Genomic DNA, 16,448 nt, shown 5'->3' on the forward strand with positions numbered 1-16,448 from the left:
TACAGTAACTCTCAACAAATCAGAGTCAATGTTTAACCGGTTTATAACGTTTCCTGTGCCCACCACTTCATGCATGAAGAGTCAGAGGTATCCCTTGGTTCTTGGTGAACCGAATAATCATAAAATAATATAAATGACTTATAAATATTTTAAAATGCTTACCCTCACTACTACAGAAAAGTAAATAGAGGAAATGAGGCACAATTTTTCACCTACAAAATCAGCAGTGATTGGAAGCCAAGTGTGCATTGCAAGCTTGGCGAGGCTGTCCTGGGGCACACATCCGTGCCAACCACGTTGGTAAGAGTGCAACTTGGTACAAAGTTTTGGGGAAGTAGTTTGGCAAAATGTAAAAGGAAACATGACAGATACATGTAAAGCTTTGGGGGCATAGACACTATGGCGTTATTTAGAAAGTGAAAAATAAGAAACAGCTTAAACATCAAATATAAGTACTACATAATAAAGTTTGCTATAACTGAATATTTTGCAGACTTTCAATGTTTTTCTTCCTCTATTTTTTAAATTAAACTTTCTATTTTGAGATAGTCATAGAGTTATGTACAGTTGTAAGAAATAATATAGAGGGATTCCTTTTATTTTTACCCAGTTTTCTCAGTGATAACCTCTGGTAAAACACTCACAATATTTCACTCAGGATGGCGACAACATTGACATGTCAAGAGGCAGACAGTCCCATCACTGCAAGGTCCTCTGTGTTGGCTTTTCTCCGCCCCTCCTGCCCTGCCTAGCCCCTAGCAACCACTAATGTGTTCTCTATCTGTGTACTTTTGTCACTTCAAAAAAGTTATATAAATGGAGCGGTACAGCATCTAATGCTTTTGGGATTGGCCTCTTTTCACTCTGCAAAACCCTCTGGAGATTCATCGTGTTTTATGTATCAGTAGCCCCTCTCTTTTCATCGGTGAGTAGTATTCCATGATGTGGATGTAACGGACCCACAGAAAGACATCTGACTTGTTTCCACTTTGGGGACATTATGAATTGAATCAAACTGTTGTAAATACGCACACATAGGCTTTCACGTGAACATGAGTCTCTTTTTCTCTGGGATACACGGAAATGCACTTGCTGGGTCATGTGTCAGCAGTAGGTTTGTTCTTTAAAGAAACTGTCCTCCAGAGGGGCTGTGGGTTTTGACTCCCACCGGTGAAGTCTGAGCGACCCAGTTTTACTTCATCTTCATCAGCAGTAGGGATTGTCCCTATTTTTTTGTTTTAGGTTTCACTTGCATTTCTCTAATGGCTAATGATGTTGAATATCTTCATGTGCTTATACGCCATCTGTATCTTCCCTGTGCTGATTTGTCTCTTCGGAAGTTTTTCCACTTTCTTATTGAATTATTTGGGGTTTTTTTTACTGTTGAATTTTTAAAAATTGAAGTGTAATTCACATAATAAAACTCATGCTCTTAAGATGTACAATTCAGTAGTTTTCAGTATATCTAAGAGAGTGTGTGGCCATCACATTTCACGTCATTCCAGAACATGTTAGTCATCCCCAGAAGAAAGTCCACATCCATTGGTGACCTCTCTCCATTCTCTCCTTCCTCAACGCTGAGCAACTTCTAACCTAATTTCTCTTTCTACAGATTTGCCTACTCTGGACATTTCATAAAAATGAAATCATGTAACATGTGACCTTTTGTGACTGGCTTCCTTTGCTTGTTTTCCAGTGTCTATCAGAGCTTCATTTCTCCTTACGGCCCCATGACACTCCATTGTGGACAGACCGAGTTTGGTCTAGCTGTTCACCAGCTGGTGGACATTAAGTTGTTCCTCCTGTCTGGCTCACATGGGTAATGATTCGGTGAACATCTGTGTACAGGTGTTTGCGTATACTTGTTTTCAATTATTTGGGTGTATACCTGGGAGTGGCATTGTAGAATTAGATGGCTAACTCTATGTTTAAGTTTTTGAAGAATGATTCTGGGCTCACACTGTGGCAGAGGGACGTGTGAATGATATCAGGGGCCGCCTCATGTGCCCCACACGGGCACTGAGCATGAGGCTATTTTTCACACTCTTCTGGGGCTGTTACTGTTCTTTTTTTTTCACTATACTTTTTAAATGTCCCTTGGAGCTAATCCTCCTCTTCCTCCAGGAAAACTCACATCAAATGCTCCCCCATTATCACAAACTGACGGGGCAGAGCCTAGCGGTGCCCCTGAGCTCTGCAGGGAACATTTCCTTTTCTGAAACTGGCCTTGGGTTTTAAGGAAGGAGCCAGCAGGCAGATAGCCCCTTTCGACACCTGAAAAGGTTCCTTGTCTGCTCCCCTCTGCTAAATATCTGGCACCTCTGGCACAAGCAGCCTGGGGACAGGAGAGAACAGCAGGAAGTCCAGGGCCTCTGAGAAGTGACCGTCTCCCTCCTTCTCAGGGGATGTGGGAGCAGCACTGGGGTGAGGAGCAGGGGGAGACTTCACTCAGCACCCAGCACCGGGGCTGCCCGACACGTTGGGGGTGGAGCACGTGGGCTGTACCACAGCTGTTGAGACCACAACTAGAACCCTCGCTCTCTCAGCTGAGCTATGTTAGGGGTCACTCTGAGGGCCAGCACACCGTGCAGGGTGTCCTGCAGAGAAGCCTCTAACACTGGTCCTTCCCAGACCTCGGCTACCTTTTTTTAAAATTAAATTTATTGGGGTGACCTTGGTTAATAAAATCATATAGGCCTCACGTGCACTGTTCTATGCTGCATCCACTGTGTATTGCACGGTGTGCCAGGTCGGCCACAAACAAGGGTTCTTGGAGGAGGGCAACAGGGGTGGCGAAACTTCCAGAAAACAGTTGACAGGAAACTGCCCAAGGGAACTGGAGCAGTTTGGCCTAGAGGAGGAAAAGGCAGGAGGAGCAGATGCGAAAGGCTGTGGAGTGAGAGAAAAAGTCCACTTAGTCCACAGCTCTAAGAATTCAGCTGAGACCAAATGGTGGGTGGAAAGTAATAGAGGCATTGGGCTTAGAAAGATTCCAACTACTAATTAAAGCTGCTAACTTGGAGGAATCAGCAAATTAACGCATTCTTAAAATTCTCTATTCCATGAGTCTCTCTCACAGCCACGTGGTCTCTTGGGGAAGTCGCTAAGCTGTGCATTTATGGGGTGTGTTGTGTGCGGGAACAGGTTGATTTGTGTTGCTTCTTCATAGTTATGCTCAGAGGTAAGCCTAACGGACACATGTGAAAAAAGATGACCCCCGTTCTCTGCTCTGATTCACAGCTGCTGGCTGCTCCGAGGGCTTTCCTGGGGGACGCTGGGCCTCGAGGACTAAAAGGTTGGAGTCTGCTGTATAATCCCGCTTCTCTCACTGACCTGAGCCCCCTCCTCCAGTGGCCACTGACCCTGCCCTCTTGGAGGTGCTAGATTGAAAGACAAACGAAGGGTTTGGAAGGATCTGGAGAAAAAGGATATTGTCATCAAAGGGATCTGACATTTGTTGTAAGGAAATGAAGTCAAGACTCTAAAAAGAACTGGCAATCTTTTACAGACTCATCAAACTTGAGGCCCAGGCTGTGGGAGCTGGGGCATCTTCCGTAGGGCTTCCCCCACATGGTCTGCACATCAGCAGACCATCCCGTCAGGCAGTCTGGGTCTTTCTTTCATTTCCCCATCAAAACTCAGGGGTGCTGTGTTCTCTCAGAGTCTTGTCCCCTGCGGTGCTGTAAGTTCACAGGCAGTAACCTGCAAGGCTTCAAGCAGAAGAATAATGGGGGAAGGTGAGGCACAGTATCTGGGAGGAGAGTATTTCTAGCCAAGAGTGAGGTCCCTAAGGCACAGCCCACAGCTGGTTGTGTAGCTCAGAGGTCTTCAAACTTTGTAGGTATTATACCCTCACAAAGAATCTTAACAAAGTATGTACTATCGTGCAATTTTTTAAAAATACTTTATTTATTTATTTTCAGAGAGAAGGGAAGGGAGGGTGAAAGAGAGGGAGAGAAATCAACATCAATAAGTGAGAGAAACATTGATTGGTTGCCTCTTGCAGGCCCCCAACTGGGGACTGAGCTGCAACCCAGGCATGTGCCCTGACTGGGAATTGAACTGGGGACCTTTCGATTTGCAGGCCAGTGCTCAATCCACTGAACCACACCAGCCAGGGACCATCATGCAATTTTTAAGTTAATAACAAAGTGTTGCATATTAAGTTTAAATATTTTCAAAGAATGTAATTTGGATCATATTATAAATATTTCCATTTTAAAATGAAAAGTTGTTTCTTTTGTAAAGGTATACAATTGAATCTAAACACTATAACAATTGATATCCATCAATTTGATTTTTAAAAACAGACCTTTAACTTAGTAGAAATTTGTCTTTCCTTTTTTCTCTGAACTTCAATTTTTTTTGTATTTTACCCACTACATTTTATTTAACCCAATTCACTTTAACCAAAAATAGCAACATTTCAACACATAGTTAATGTTTTTTTAAAATTATTTAGTAAGATATTTCACATCCTTTTTCTCCCCTATTCAGTTTTGAAGAATCTGCTATGTATTTTCCACTGGCAGCACAGAATTTCACTTGAATGTATATAATTTTGCTTGAAAAGACTTCATTGATTATACTATCACAGGTATCTTCAAGAAAATGTACCTCAATTAAAATTTTAAAATTTTATTTTCTATTGCTGTAAGTACCTTAACATTCAAAAACCTGTGTCATTGAATTAGTATTATTATTATTGGCAATATACTATTGATTAAAACGATGTGAATAAGTTATACTAATTATTAAATGCAAAAAGTGAAACTATACTGCAAATGCACCTTTTACTGAGACAACAAACTTTTTCAGCCCGTTCATATACCTGCAGGTGAGTATTACTTGTTGCTAGAGTGAGATACAGTTCAGCATCAATTGTAGTTCCAATTTTGGGGGCTTTTATAGATATAAGCTCTAAGAGTTGAAAGTATTTTATGAGAGCAATATAACTCAATTCTTTGCATTCTTTCTATATTGTATGCCAAAATTCATATAATGATCTCTTATCAAAAGAGTATTTTTAATCTTCTGTCACCTGACACCTGGATTTGGTCCTTCTTCATTCCTATTATAAGCAGGGAACTGGAAAGCACCTGGCTTACAAAGAGACTTGTTCTTGTCGTTAGAATAAATCACTTTCTCAATTTCTGGGAAGTATATCAAGAAAGCTCTTCTAAGACCTATTAAATTATTGTTTATTATGCTGTAACACTTTCACTTAGGCCCAGCTTTTTACATCTCCGATCTTCAAAAGTAAGAGAAAAAACAGATATTAATTTCATCACATTTTACCAAAATAATGCTTTTTGATAAAATGCTTTGAGCTTATTTCTTGTTTTAAATATATTACCATTAGTCTGAAGCTGGAGATTTAACTCATTGATGGACAATGTCTACCACAAACCTCATTTCAGATTGGCTAATCTTCACTGTCAAACCAAGTAGCCAAATTAGACATACTTTCTGTCACACACACAAAAATCTTTGACTTCATTTTACAATTCAAATAACTATTTTGAGAATTATAAAAGTCAATGAGAATTAAAAGCATATCTTCTGAAATTGATTGCTAAAAACCTGAGAATTAAGAGCACATCTCAGAAAATTGATCACTAAAACAATCAAAATGAAAATGATGTAGATCTAATATAATTATTCTCTGCTTAAATAAGTTATAAAAGATGACTGATACACTCTCATAAAAAGTACCATGAATGGTAATACAGAACATGTAATTATCTGGTACAGCCAGGCGAGGCAGTCGATGCTGCTGCCTGGCTTTGGAGAACGAGTAAGAGCTGCTGGAAGGTCCGAAATGCCACCAATAATACAACAGGTCTAGGCCGCTTATCGGTCCAGCAGCCAGCACGTACTATTTTTGGTTGTTATTATGAAAAGATATTGATTTTGTTGTTATTATGAAAAGATATTGATTTTATAAAATAGACTGATGATGATTTACATACTTGAAATAAATATTTTATGTTATGAGTTGATACAACAGGTTTTGACAACTCTGTTAATTAATGCACTTCAAATCTGGAAGAAACCACATGGAAGTTTATCCTTGGGTTTTATTCATTTTATCTTGTAAAAAGTTGGTATTTTCAAAAAGCATTTTAATTACATTTAAAAAAATCCATGTTACAAACCAATATTGCTTTCGCTTTTCTAAGTTACTTTTCTTCCCATTTAAAATATATCCTAGACATCAGTAGCGGGTATAGTGGAAAATAATTGTTTACAAGTACATGAATACATTTTTGGTATTTAAGGCATCCTACAGATTTGCCTTTGCTTTACTCTCTCAGGGCCCTCCTTCAAGAGCAGGGCATCCTTTGATCAGCATTGGAGGGTGAAAGAGGAAAAGGCATTAAGTTCAAATTTTCATATTTCCATCATTCTGTCATATATCTGAATTCTGAAAATCCATATATGACTTCATTTCTGAGTCTTCTAATATATTGTTTTTAATGTGTGTATAAGAAGGAAAAGCCCAAAGTTCTATGTATTTATAGCTAACCATTAAAGGAAACTTTCTCTTTGTTTGCCACATCTGAGGTTTTTGTGTGTTATTAAGGGGGGAAAGGACTACCATGGACAGACGCATTCTCGGTTGATCAGTTTTAGGAAAGAGTATAGAGGATCTGGAAAGACTCCATATAACCCTGAGGGACACATGCCCGGGCTGTAAAACCATGAATTTATCAGACTCCTGTATAGCCTAATCAGATGCGGTCCAATATTTTTTTTTTAGCATTGAGGGGCGGGGAGTAGAGCTGGGCCTGCAGCAGCCTGTTTGGGGAACAGCAACGAGGGTCCTGTCTCCAGTCTTATTCCTAGGCCTGCACGTGCTCCCTGATCTCAAACATAAGGGGCGTGTGCCCAGACCCTTTGTCGAAGAACACGCCCATTGCTGTCCCCTGGAACCAGAAGACGAGTGTTGCAAACTCACACACCAGAGGAAGAAGGCAGGTGATGTAAAGAATGAAGCTGACCCTTTAAAAGAAAATAACAGGTGTACGGATTGGGTCTTGGAGGGGGCACGTCTCACCCAAAGTGGAGGCGGCTACTCAGTGACACCCCCAACTATTGCTAGAGTTTCCACTCTTCAAGCCAAAACCTGTGTTTCATGTGAAATCTTTCCATTTGTAGACGTTGGCATTTAAATCAACATTTTAATAAAACACATAATGGGCAAAACGAAACAAGTCTACGGGTCACACCCGGTCTACGGCTGTTGGGTGGTGACCTCTGCCCAAAGGTAGCGCAGCGGTATGTCCGCCTCTGGAGAGAGAGGGAAGCACTGTTTAAGCCAAGTGTGGGTCTCCCACTCTGACTCCATCTAGAGCTCCAATTTCTTAGCTCTGGCTCAGCAGTTGTCAACTTTAATGTCGACTTTGGCTGACCTTTCATACATGGGTCCTGCCGGTTTAGCGTGAAGTGTAGGGTCAAACTTCAAGGATGCCAAGTCCAGTGAACTGGATACCATTTCAGGAATTATTCACTCTGGCTTTGCTGGTTGAATGTCTCCCAATAACGTTTTCTAAATATTCCTTTTGGGAGCCAATAGCCCTCGTATCTGTAAATGAAGCCTCTGCAGCCCCACTATTATGGTGTCTGGATGCTCTCCTCATACACCTTCAGTCTCGGGCTTCAAGGACCTCAAAAACTTCTTCACAGTGAAAAAGAAGTAGCTATGATTCTGGCCTCAGCCCTCCTCGCTTCCTGGGCTACAGTTACCTGGAGCACTTTAACTTCGGATGGTGTGCTGGTTTTAAAATGTGTCCAGAAGTTCTTTGATGCTCTTCCCTCGAGGAGTTAGAACTTCACTTCCTCCCCGTGAGTGTGGGCTATACTTAGTGACTCGCTTCTGAGAAACAGAATATGATGGAGGACAGTGACTTCTGAGACTAGGTCACCAGCAGTGTGGCTTGCACCCAGCTTTCTCTTGAATTACTGGCTCTGAGGGAAGCCAGAGGTCATGAGGACACTTAAGTAGCCCTATAGAGAGGCCCACAAGTGGAGGAAGTGAGTTCTCCTGCCAACAGCCACGTGAGTGAGCCGCAGTGGGAGCAGATTCCCCAGTCCTGGCCAGGCCTTCAGATGACTGCAGCCTGCTGAACTCCTGATTACAAAGTTCATGAGAGACCCCGAGTCAGAACCAACTGCTAAACTGCCCCTGAATTCCTGCCTGGAATCCATGAGATAAGGAAGGTTTGTTGTTTCCAAGTGCAGTGTGATTGTAATGTGTCACGTGCCAATAGATGACTGACAAAGACGGGCATAAAGCAAGCCAGTCCATGCCACCCCGATGTCACCTTTCTCTGTGGTTCCAGCTGTGAGGGGACACAGAAGGAAAGATGTACCCCCTCAGAGCTGTGAAAGCATACAGGTGATGGGAGCCTGTCTCAGGGAAGAAAACGGTGATTGTTATAAGATGAAAGGTAATTAAGTTTAAGGAGGACCTCTATACCTGCAGGTATTAACCTCTGGGTGGGATTACCAAAACAGGTGGCGGGCACTCCATTTTAAAAATTCTCTTTCAGATTGAACAAAGTATGATTATTTGGTAGCAGTTGAGATTTAATTCTGCCCTAAAGCTCCTTTTTCTTAAGTAGGTTAAAAGTTCAGGGCAATAGGAAACTTAACCCAAATCTGAGGTGTGCATTAATTTTAAAAGAAACTCCCCAGTGTAGATGTCCCCCCGACCACAGAGGGGTCAAGACCGAAGCTTTCTTGGACAGCATCTTCTTGGACAGCATCTTCTCGGACAGCATTGGGCCCCACCTCCGGGGGCCGAGCTCCCTGTCTGCAGCAACACAACTGCTGCTCCTCCCACTCCTCTCTCAGCCTCCCGTCTCAGGGCCCGTTCCTTAGCCTTTGGTCAGGTGAAACTCCGATATCTGAACCCAACCAGCCAATAAGAGCAACTTACGTGTGATTCCAGTTGAAGTGACACTCACGATGGATGAGAAGAGAGCAGCAGGCATTTCTCATGCACAGGAGGAGCATGAATCCCCTGGACGGCAGGGTTTCAGGGTCACACCAGACCTCCAGAAGGTTCTGGGATGCCACCTTATCATCTGTAGATTCCAGGTGGCTGGGCACCTGGGAGACTTATCTCACATTTTCTACCATCTTACAAGCACAGATCTTTGTTTATAAGTGAGGTCGGGTATCTTTTGGCACAGATAAGGAACACCGCAGAGTATGTCCTAATGATAAATAGTACAACTGTAGGAGTGCCCTCGAGGGGGGAGAAACCACGTAGAAATAAAAGGTTTTTGGTTTAATTCTTCTCAGTACCTTGAGGCTGCTCTGCAAATCCCACCCTAAGGAGGCAGTGCCCGGCCCCTATTCTCATAAAACCCTCTGAAAGGAAAACACGTGGAAGGCAGAACTGATTTGATCCTTTTTGATTATCTGCCCTTGGGCCTACTTTGGGGGCTCCGAGAACACGTGAATTAACATGAACCAGTGAAAGCGTTCCAAAGCAGGCCTTTCCAATGACGAGCCAAGCCAGTTACCTTACAGCTTGTATATTTATTGAACAAATACTACTAAAATAGCTAAAATACATTGGGTACTTGTCATGAGTGCATCAGTAAAGATCACATTGTTACAAAAGCCTGCATTTTCAGCAGCACACAACTGCAACTCTACATAAATGCCACAGATGCAGAATACTGTTCTTGCTCTATTTACACAGCTGATACACCTATTCTAACAAAGAAAGGAGCGGGGAAATGCACGAGAAACTCAGGCCAATGGGGGAGCGAGAAGAGAACGAAGGAGCGCAGCGCATGCATCGTCAATGAGTAACAGTCAGAAGCGGAGCAGTTCAGAACAGAGCCTGCCCTGTCAAAGGAAGAGCTAAAAGACAGTTATATAAAAATTAAGGTGGGCTTTCAGACTGGCTAATGCAACAACATTCCGTGAGAAGATGGTATTTCTGATTTTTTGTTTGTTTATCCGTTCCACTGGGAGCAAGGACAAAAATGTAAAACCTACACCTTGCTTATCAAAATTGTGGAAAAAGAACGTTCTGCTTTTAAAAAAAATTGTAGATGCCTTTTCCAACCTAATTTTTGGGAAAGGTATAATTTTGCTATTCCGACTCAGATGCCAGTGTTTTGGGGTTTTTTAGAGGGCATTTATTAAAAATGGAGTTTTCCCTTCCCCCCCAATATTCTTTCAAACAAAAAGAACCAAGAGAGACACCTAAAAACGCCTGCCCAATTATTGCTTTTCTTTCTCTAAGTTAGGTGGGCGAGGCTACCCAAAGGAAGAGATTTGGTAAGTAAATTACAGTTTTGTGATTGCTCCCACTACGGCGGCGGCGGGTCCATGAGTGCCAGCCCATGAGACGTGGTCTCTTACACTCTCTCCGGTAGCATTCACTCAACCTACAACGCTGAAGAAGAAAGCCACACTGAAGACACAAGGAAAACAAGTCAATCCAGTCTAGAGAACAACATTCAGGGAAACAGAGTACCAACACCTTCTTAGAACATGGAAATAAAAAATAACTCCATCAGAGCTACCTCGCCAAGGAGCATGTTGAAAGTCCAAAATAGCACCATTCATCAGTGTCTCAGGTCCTGTGGCAGCATCTCGGTCACTTACCACAAGGAAACAATGAGTTTCAAACTACTTCTATACATCAAAAGAGTACATGGGTAAAATATAGAGATATACAGACAATTGATGAACATAAACTACTTGTTACATCTAAATGAAAAAAAAAATGGGGACTCTCAGCCTCTGCAGGAAGCAGTCGGAGCCGTGTGAGTGCCGAGGCAGGAGTGGACCGGTTGTGTGAGAGCAGTGGAGTGTGAGTTGTGGAAGACGTCGTCGTAGCGAACCAGGCCTGAGGGCCCACCTGTAAGGGTTGTAAACGTGGATTCACAGTGTGAAATTCTGAGCGTTTTCACCGGAGTCAGAATGATTAAAAACGGATTTGATGATACCTATTTGACCACTGTAAATTCTCTAAAGCAAGGCTCAGAGTCCCATAGTTTCTTCTTATACTTGATGATTTACACAGAAAAAAATCCCATATATGATACCATGACCTCATCAATACCCATACACCATACGTAATACAAATGGAGGTGTTATGATTAAAAAGAGTGGAGGTAACCGATTCTCGGGGAGTGGAGTTCAATGCTGCCCAGTGGAGTCAGGGAGGCAGCCTCAGTCTCGCCATCCTTCTTGCGGCCCACTCCCTGTGGGGCGGGAAGTCTTCCCTGAAAAGCAGGTGGACCCAGACACAAACAGACGAACACACACAAAAGAGAGACACACTTAGTCATGCTCTGAAACCATTTGAATTTTTTTTTATCCTTGAACTCCCAATGTTTTGCAAACAGAGTTTACATATTAAACACAGTTCACCTGAATGTAAATATTAGGTCTGCGGGGGCATGAAGTATAATAATTAAACACTAGCTGCCTTGGCTTCGGCAGAATCAAGTGCTTCTCTGAGGGCTAAGCCCAGCCACGTGGGAGACGGCATTCCCCGAGAGTCAGGTGTCTGAGGTCAGCATTGGCTGGGGCCTGACCCGGAGCTGGGTGAGAGGTGCTCACTGGAGTACTGATACAGTTTTTTAAAACGAGTTCAATGGCTGTGATGGAGTAGGGGAGCTGTCTATCTTCTAATATACAATGAAACTATTTAAAAGCATATCAGAACTCACACAAATGTAATTTATGTGAGGCTTGTTCCGTTAGCGCTGGCACAGTCCAGGTGGGCCTGAGGGTCACAATCAGGCGGGAAGCAAAGGTGGGAGTGTTTGGGAGGGAGACAGTGTGGGGCTGGGGTGGAAGGCGTGCAAGAAATAAGAGAACAGTGTGAAACCAAGGCCAGAAGAGAGAGACTCAGCTAGTTTGGATTGCCTGGGTGAGGTTTTTGTGTTTCTGACTAAAATAATCCAAGTGCAACGTGACTGATGACCCACTGAGCACCAGTGGAAAAAGGGTCCCCACAGGAACGGAGCGGCGGGAGAACAGAGAACCCCATTTGGTGCCGGATGATATAAGGGAGGTCTCACTTTGCTGCAAATAGACTGGATGCTCTGAACAGATATGAAGATAGTGATTTGACAAGTTCCTTCTTTAGAAAAACCATTAACTACTGGAGTTTCTTTGGGAAAAAAATTACCCATTGTGGTTTAAAAAAAGATCATTTTTCCCCTTTTTTGATCAGGTCACATATTTTAACAGGACATATATAATAAACTATTTTGACTGGATATAATAACTTTGATTAAAGTGATAATCTTGCTTTGTGATCTGTAAATGATCACATTTGAATTTCTTTTTAACAAGAATTCAGACATCAGGAACTTCCTAACAACCTGAAATTGAATGAATGTTTTCAGGAGCCCCAGGGTGAACTAAATGCCACAAATAATTCAACTTCAAAAAGCCTTATTTACTGTATAGATTTTTCATATTAAACAACTGGTATGCTTAAATGTTGTATTTAAAAATCTTAGACATTGAGATTATACAACATTTTTAATATGTATATCAAACCCACTCAGCAAGTACTTTATTCCAGTCTTACCTTGTGATTTAGAGGTTGTTTTGTTATAATTAAGTATCAACAGAACCAAACCAGAAAATTAAATTAAAATATTGTTCACCACTCATATACACTTAAGGATCTAGATAAATTTCCAAAAGCAATATATTGGGCCCTCCCTTTGAGTTGTGAAAATAAGTTCAACCTTGAAATTTTGGCATGCAACCCCAAGACTAAAAATAGAAAAGAAATACACTGTAATTTTGGTGCCTTTAAAATATTTGTTCTCAACCTCCATCAAGCAGTTAGCATGTGTAGTTTGAGATATGACAAAATTGGATTTTAGACAGTGAAGAATTCAATGATTCAAAATTGCCACAGGCCAGGAAAAAAATCAGAAGTTCACAAACATCATTGCACTCAATGACTACCCTCTGTACATGGCTGGGCTCAAATTGCTAACTTCAGTTCAGGCTTACTTTGTTCAAAAGTGAATCTAAAGAGCATTCATCTGTCTCTATATAAATCTCAAGTCGTACTAATCTTGTACCTCCATGGAAAATACACAAGAAAACAAAACCAAGAGCTGAGTGGCATCTGGATAATTTGGAAAGAGGTTACATCCAGGAAAAAAACGTGAAGGAGATTATTTCAGATGGGAATCTGCACTTTTACTACTTTTCTCTCCTGTGAGGCTCCCAAACATTCACGTCTTCATTTATTATTCATGTTCTGAGTGCCTATTATGACTTGAGTGTGCTGTTAGATTTTAAGCCTACAGAGATTAAAACAGAAACACAAAAGAGTCCCTTCCCACCCTGGTCTTCACTAACTTGCTGCAGGGAGATGGCTAAGCACAGTCGGACAATGGCAAGGAACGTGTCAATGGCAAGGAACGTGCAAGCCACGCACGGGCTCCGCTGCTGCAGCAGCTGAGGGGCCACAACCCAAAGTCTGTAGGGGAGGGGTGCTGGTGGGCAGATCAAGTTCTGCACCGCCTCCCACTGGAGCCTAGAATTTACGAGATTTCAATCATTACCTCCTGTCCTGCATTAAAGAAGAAAAAAATAAAAAATAGTCTTCCTGTGCCCACTAAAGGAATTTTAGGCTTATGTAGCAAGGGAAGGAGGCATTTGGAAGAGGGAACCCAATAGTGTCTTATTTCTCTAGAAGTCAGGCCTTTTAAAAATTCAGGCAAAAATAATCCTACCTTTTCCCATCATCCAGCACATATGGTCCCTAGAGGACGGAGGAATTTGAACAATCTAGAAGGCTGGAGGAGGGAACAGTGTGTCCAGTGGCTCCCACAGACGGGCTCCGCTGGATGCCCCAGCAGCTGAGCTACCTGGGGTTGCATGGCCCCCTGGGTTGACCACTGTTTGTGTAGGAGCCCCCCAGGTACTCAATCAGGTGCCACGGACCAAGTCAGTTAAGCTTATTTTTCTTATGATTATATAAAGATGTGCTTTTCCAGAAGGAAACTGCTGGGAATAGGACAAATATATTATGCTTAAGATACTATTCGCCTATTTAGAAAGGAAAGAACTTAAAATAACAGAAGGCCTGTTACTGCAGGATCCATTGTGCCAACTGCAGGCAAGGCCTGGGACCAGGACCAGCCTCCGCAGAGGAAAAAGAGGCACAACTGACTCACGGGGGGACTTGCCTACTCTTGTCTCTCTTGTGATCCTCTCCCCAGGACCACACAGAGAGGATACCTGGGTGCCTGTATGGCGCAGGAACTCATGAAAAGACTATACTCTCTCTTGCCCCTTCCATTATAGTGTCTCACCTTCTGTGGCTCAGGGAAATTTTACCCTGAGCTGGCCAGGCAAAGAATGTCTACCATTTTACGGCCAATGCTGGTGACACAGTGGCAGGGGATGGCGGGTGCAGGTGAGTTTTAATACATCTTCCTCTCCAACTCTACAGGATCAGCACAAGCCTCGCTCAGACAGGAGCAAAATCATTTTGTTCACCTACTTTCCTGCCAATGATTTCAACCTTGACCTTCAGAAACTGTCTGGACAATTAAAAGCAATTTAGAATTGCTTTCTTTGAGTGTGAACTGCCAGTTGACACAATCTCTTCAAATTCTGCCTGCCAGTAGAAGATAAGAGAATTGCTGAAATCATGTAGTGTAAATAAGAGAGTTTTCAAACATTGAAACATCAGTAATAGCTGGGTAGGCCTCATCACTGGTCAGTTACACATACGAAACTTTTAAATGTTTATTTTTATTTTCAATGAACTTTATTTGTTTTTATTAATAGCAAAATCAGGAGGTCAATGGTAGAAGTACAATCCTCCTACTTAATAGTCATATGATATTTACCATAACAAGCAAAGTCCAAAGGTATCTATAGTAAAAGCTGGTAAAAGATTTTTAAATGTTTTTGTTGGAGTTTTTTTTCCAGAAATGGTGCTAAAATCTAAAATGTAAATTTTACAATTTCTTTAAGGCAGAGAATTATCACATCTAAGATGTCAGCACAATGAAAGAATATTTACAGAAAATATTTTAGGCCTAAAAATTAAAAGAAAGAACTACAGCAGTTTTTTAAATGTTCTTTCTGTTTTGACTCATGGATAGTTTTATCAAACATTCGGGCATTCTTTGCAGACAACACTGTCCTCACCTTATCCTTTCAAGATGTCTTTCAGTTTGAGCATCGCGTCTGACTTTCTCTACCCGGGAACAGAACAAAAAATGAAAAACCTGTGTAATGCACATCAGCTCCATGATTATTCAATGAAAATTTGCCTTGGACTTGACAAGAAAGGAAGGTAGTGTGAACTTTAAGTGTCATAGGACTTTAGGACATGATTCTTTTTGTAGTATATGTTATTTCCAAGGTCAAAATAGTATCAGATAAGTGAATTATGATTGAAGACTACAATGAATATTAAAAATAAAAATGAGTAACTCTGATTTTTGAAAAAACTTGCTTCTAAATTGAAAACAATGAACAAAAAAGCAGCTAAGGATCTTACCTTAGGAAGCCTTCCCTCCATTTCCTTATTTGGAAATGGCTCTTGGCTGACCCAGACAGAGAGATCTGGGTAATAAACCTGTAAGAGACACAAGAGCACACACATTTAGATTAAAAACTGCATCCGTTTTGAAACCACCTGTGATCAGCTTTAATGAGCTCAATCCTCCTCAGCAATCACTTACTTCCCAACTGCAGCTCTAGAGTGCTGGGGAAGCCCATCTGCTCGGTCAGACTCTTAATGTGCTTCTGAATGTTGGCTGCACTCGGGAGAGTTTAGCTCAATGTCTTCCCAGATTCAGCCCAACAGAGTGGAGATATCAATCAATGTTATCTTTAGCATGCCAAGGGGCAGCCTCCTGGCGTGACTGGCTGAGCAAAGAAAGGCACTAGGGACGCCTAACTTTCAAAACAGCCTATGATAAGAATCCCTGCACAATTCCCTGTTTATGAGATAAATGTGCCATGCACCGATCAAACACTGTTAGGGGTTATCCTGACCACTCTGTAGAAGGCTCGAGATTATGCACAGAGCATAAGGAGAAAAGGAAGCAGCAGCCTGCATTCTCCCAGGGCCACATAGCCTGTGACAACACACTGCCCAGCTGCCTTGAAGGTAGCAAAGTGTCTGAGTGAGGGGCAGGGAGATGGGCAGCACCACTACAGATGATTCAGAGAGTACTAGCTGATGGATTTAGGGGTGAGGTGGAGAGAGTGAGTCCAACTGAGTAACTCTCCTTAAACTATCAAAGGGTTATTACTGTAAGAAGTTTGTCAACCAGCTGTTCTCTGTCTCCCGGAAAGACAGGGGCGGGGGATCAAGACATAACCTATAGCAGATTCAGGTCAGCCATAAGAAAGAAATTGGCAGAAGAATTGCTAAATTGCTAAAAAGAATTCAGAGAGGAAAAAATGTG

General features: G+C 42.1%; 1 protein-coding gene across 5 annotated transcripts in view; it reads right to left on the reverse strand.

Annotated features, from left to right (window-relative positions):
* Nucleotides 1-9,532: 9,532 nt before the first annotated feature.
* The window catches only part of NREP (neuronal regeneration related protein), a 29,776-nt gene continuing 22,860 nt past the window's right edge, over nt 9,533-16,448 (reverse strand). For all 5 annotated transcript variants that reach the window (XM_037032190.1, XM_037032189.1, XM_037032187.1 and 2 more), the window contains 2 exons: nt 15,533-15,610; nt 9,533-11,258 (listed from right to left, as the gene is read on the reverse strand). In XM_037032190.1, coding sequence (XP_036888085.1) covers nt 11,133-11,258; nt 15,533-15,610 — 204 coding nt within the window. In that variant the 3' untranslated portion in view covers nt 9,533-11,132. The remainder of the gene's footprint in view (nt 11,259-15,532; nt 15,611-16,448) is intronic.

Source organism: Sturnira hondurensis, unplaced genomic scaffold, assembly GCF_014824575.4.
Source record: "Sturnira hondurensis isolate 20B ecotype Veracruz unplaced genomic scaffold, ASM1482457v3 Scaffold0021354, whole genome shotgun sequence".
Lineage (NCBI taxonomy): Eukaryota > Metazoa > Chordata > Mammalia > Chiroptera > Phyllostomidae > Sturnira > Sturnira hondurensis.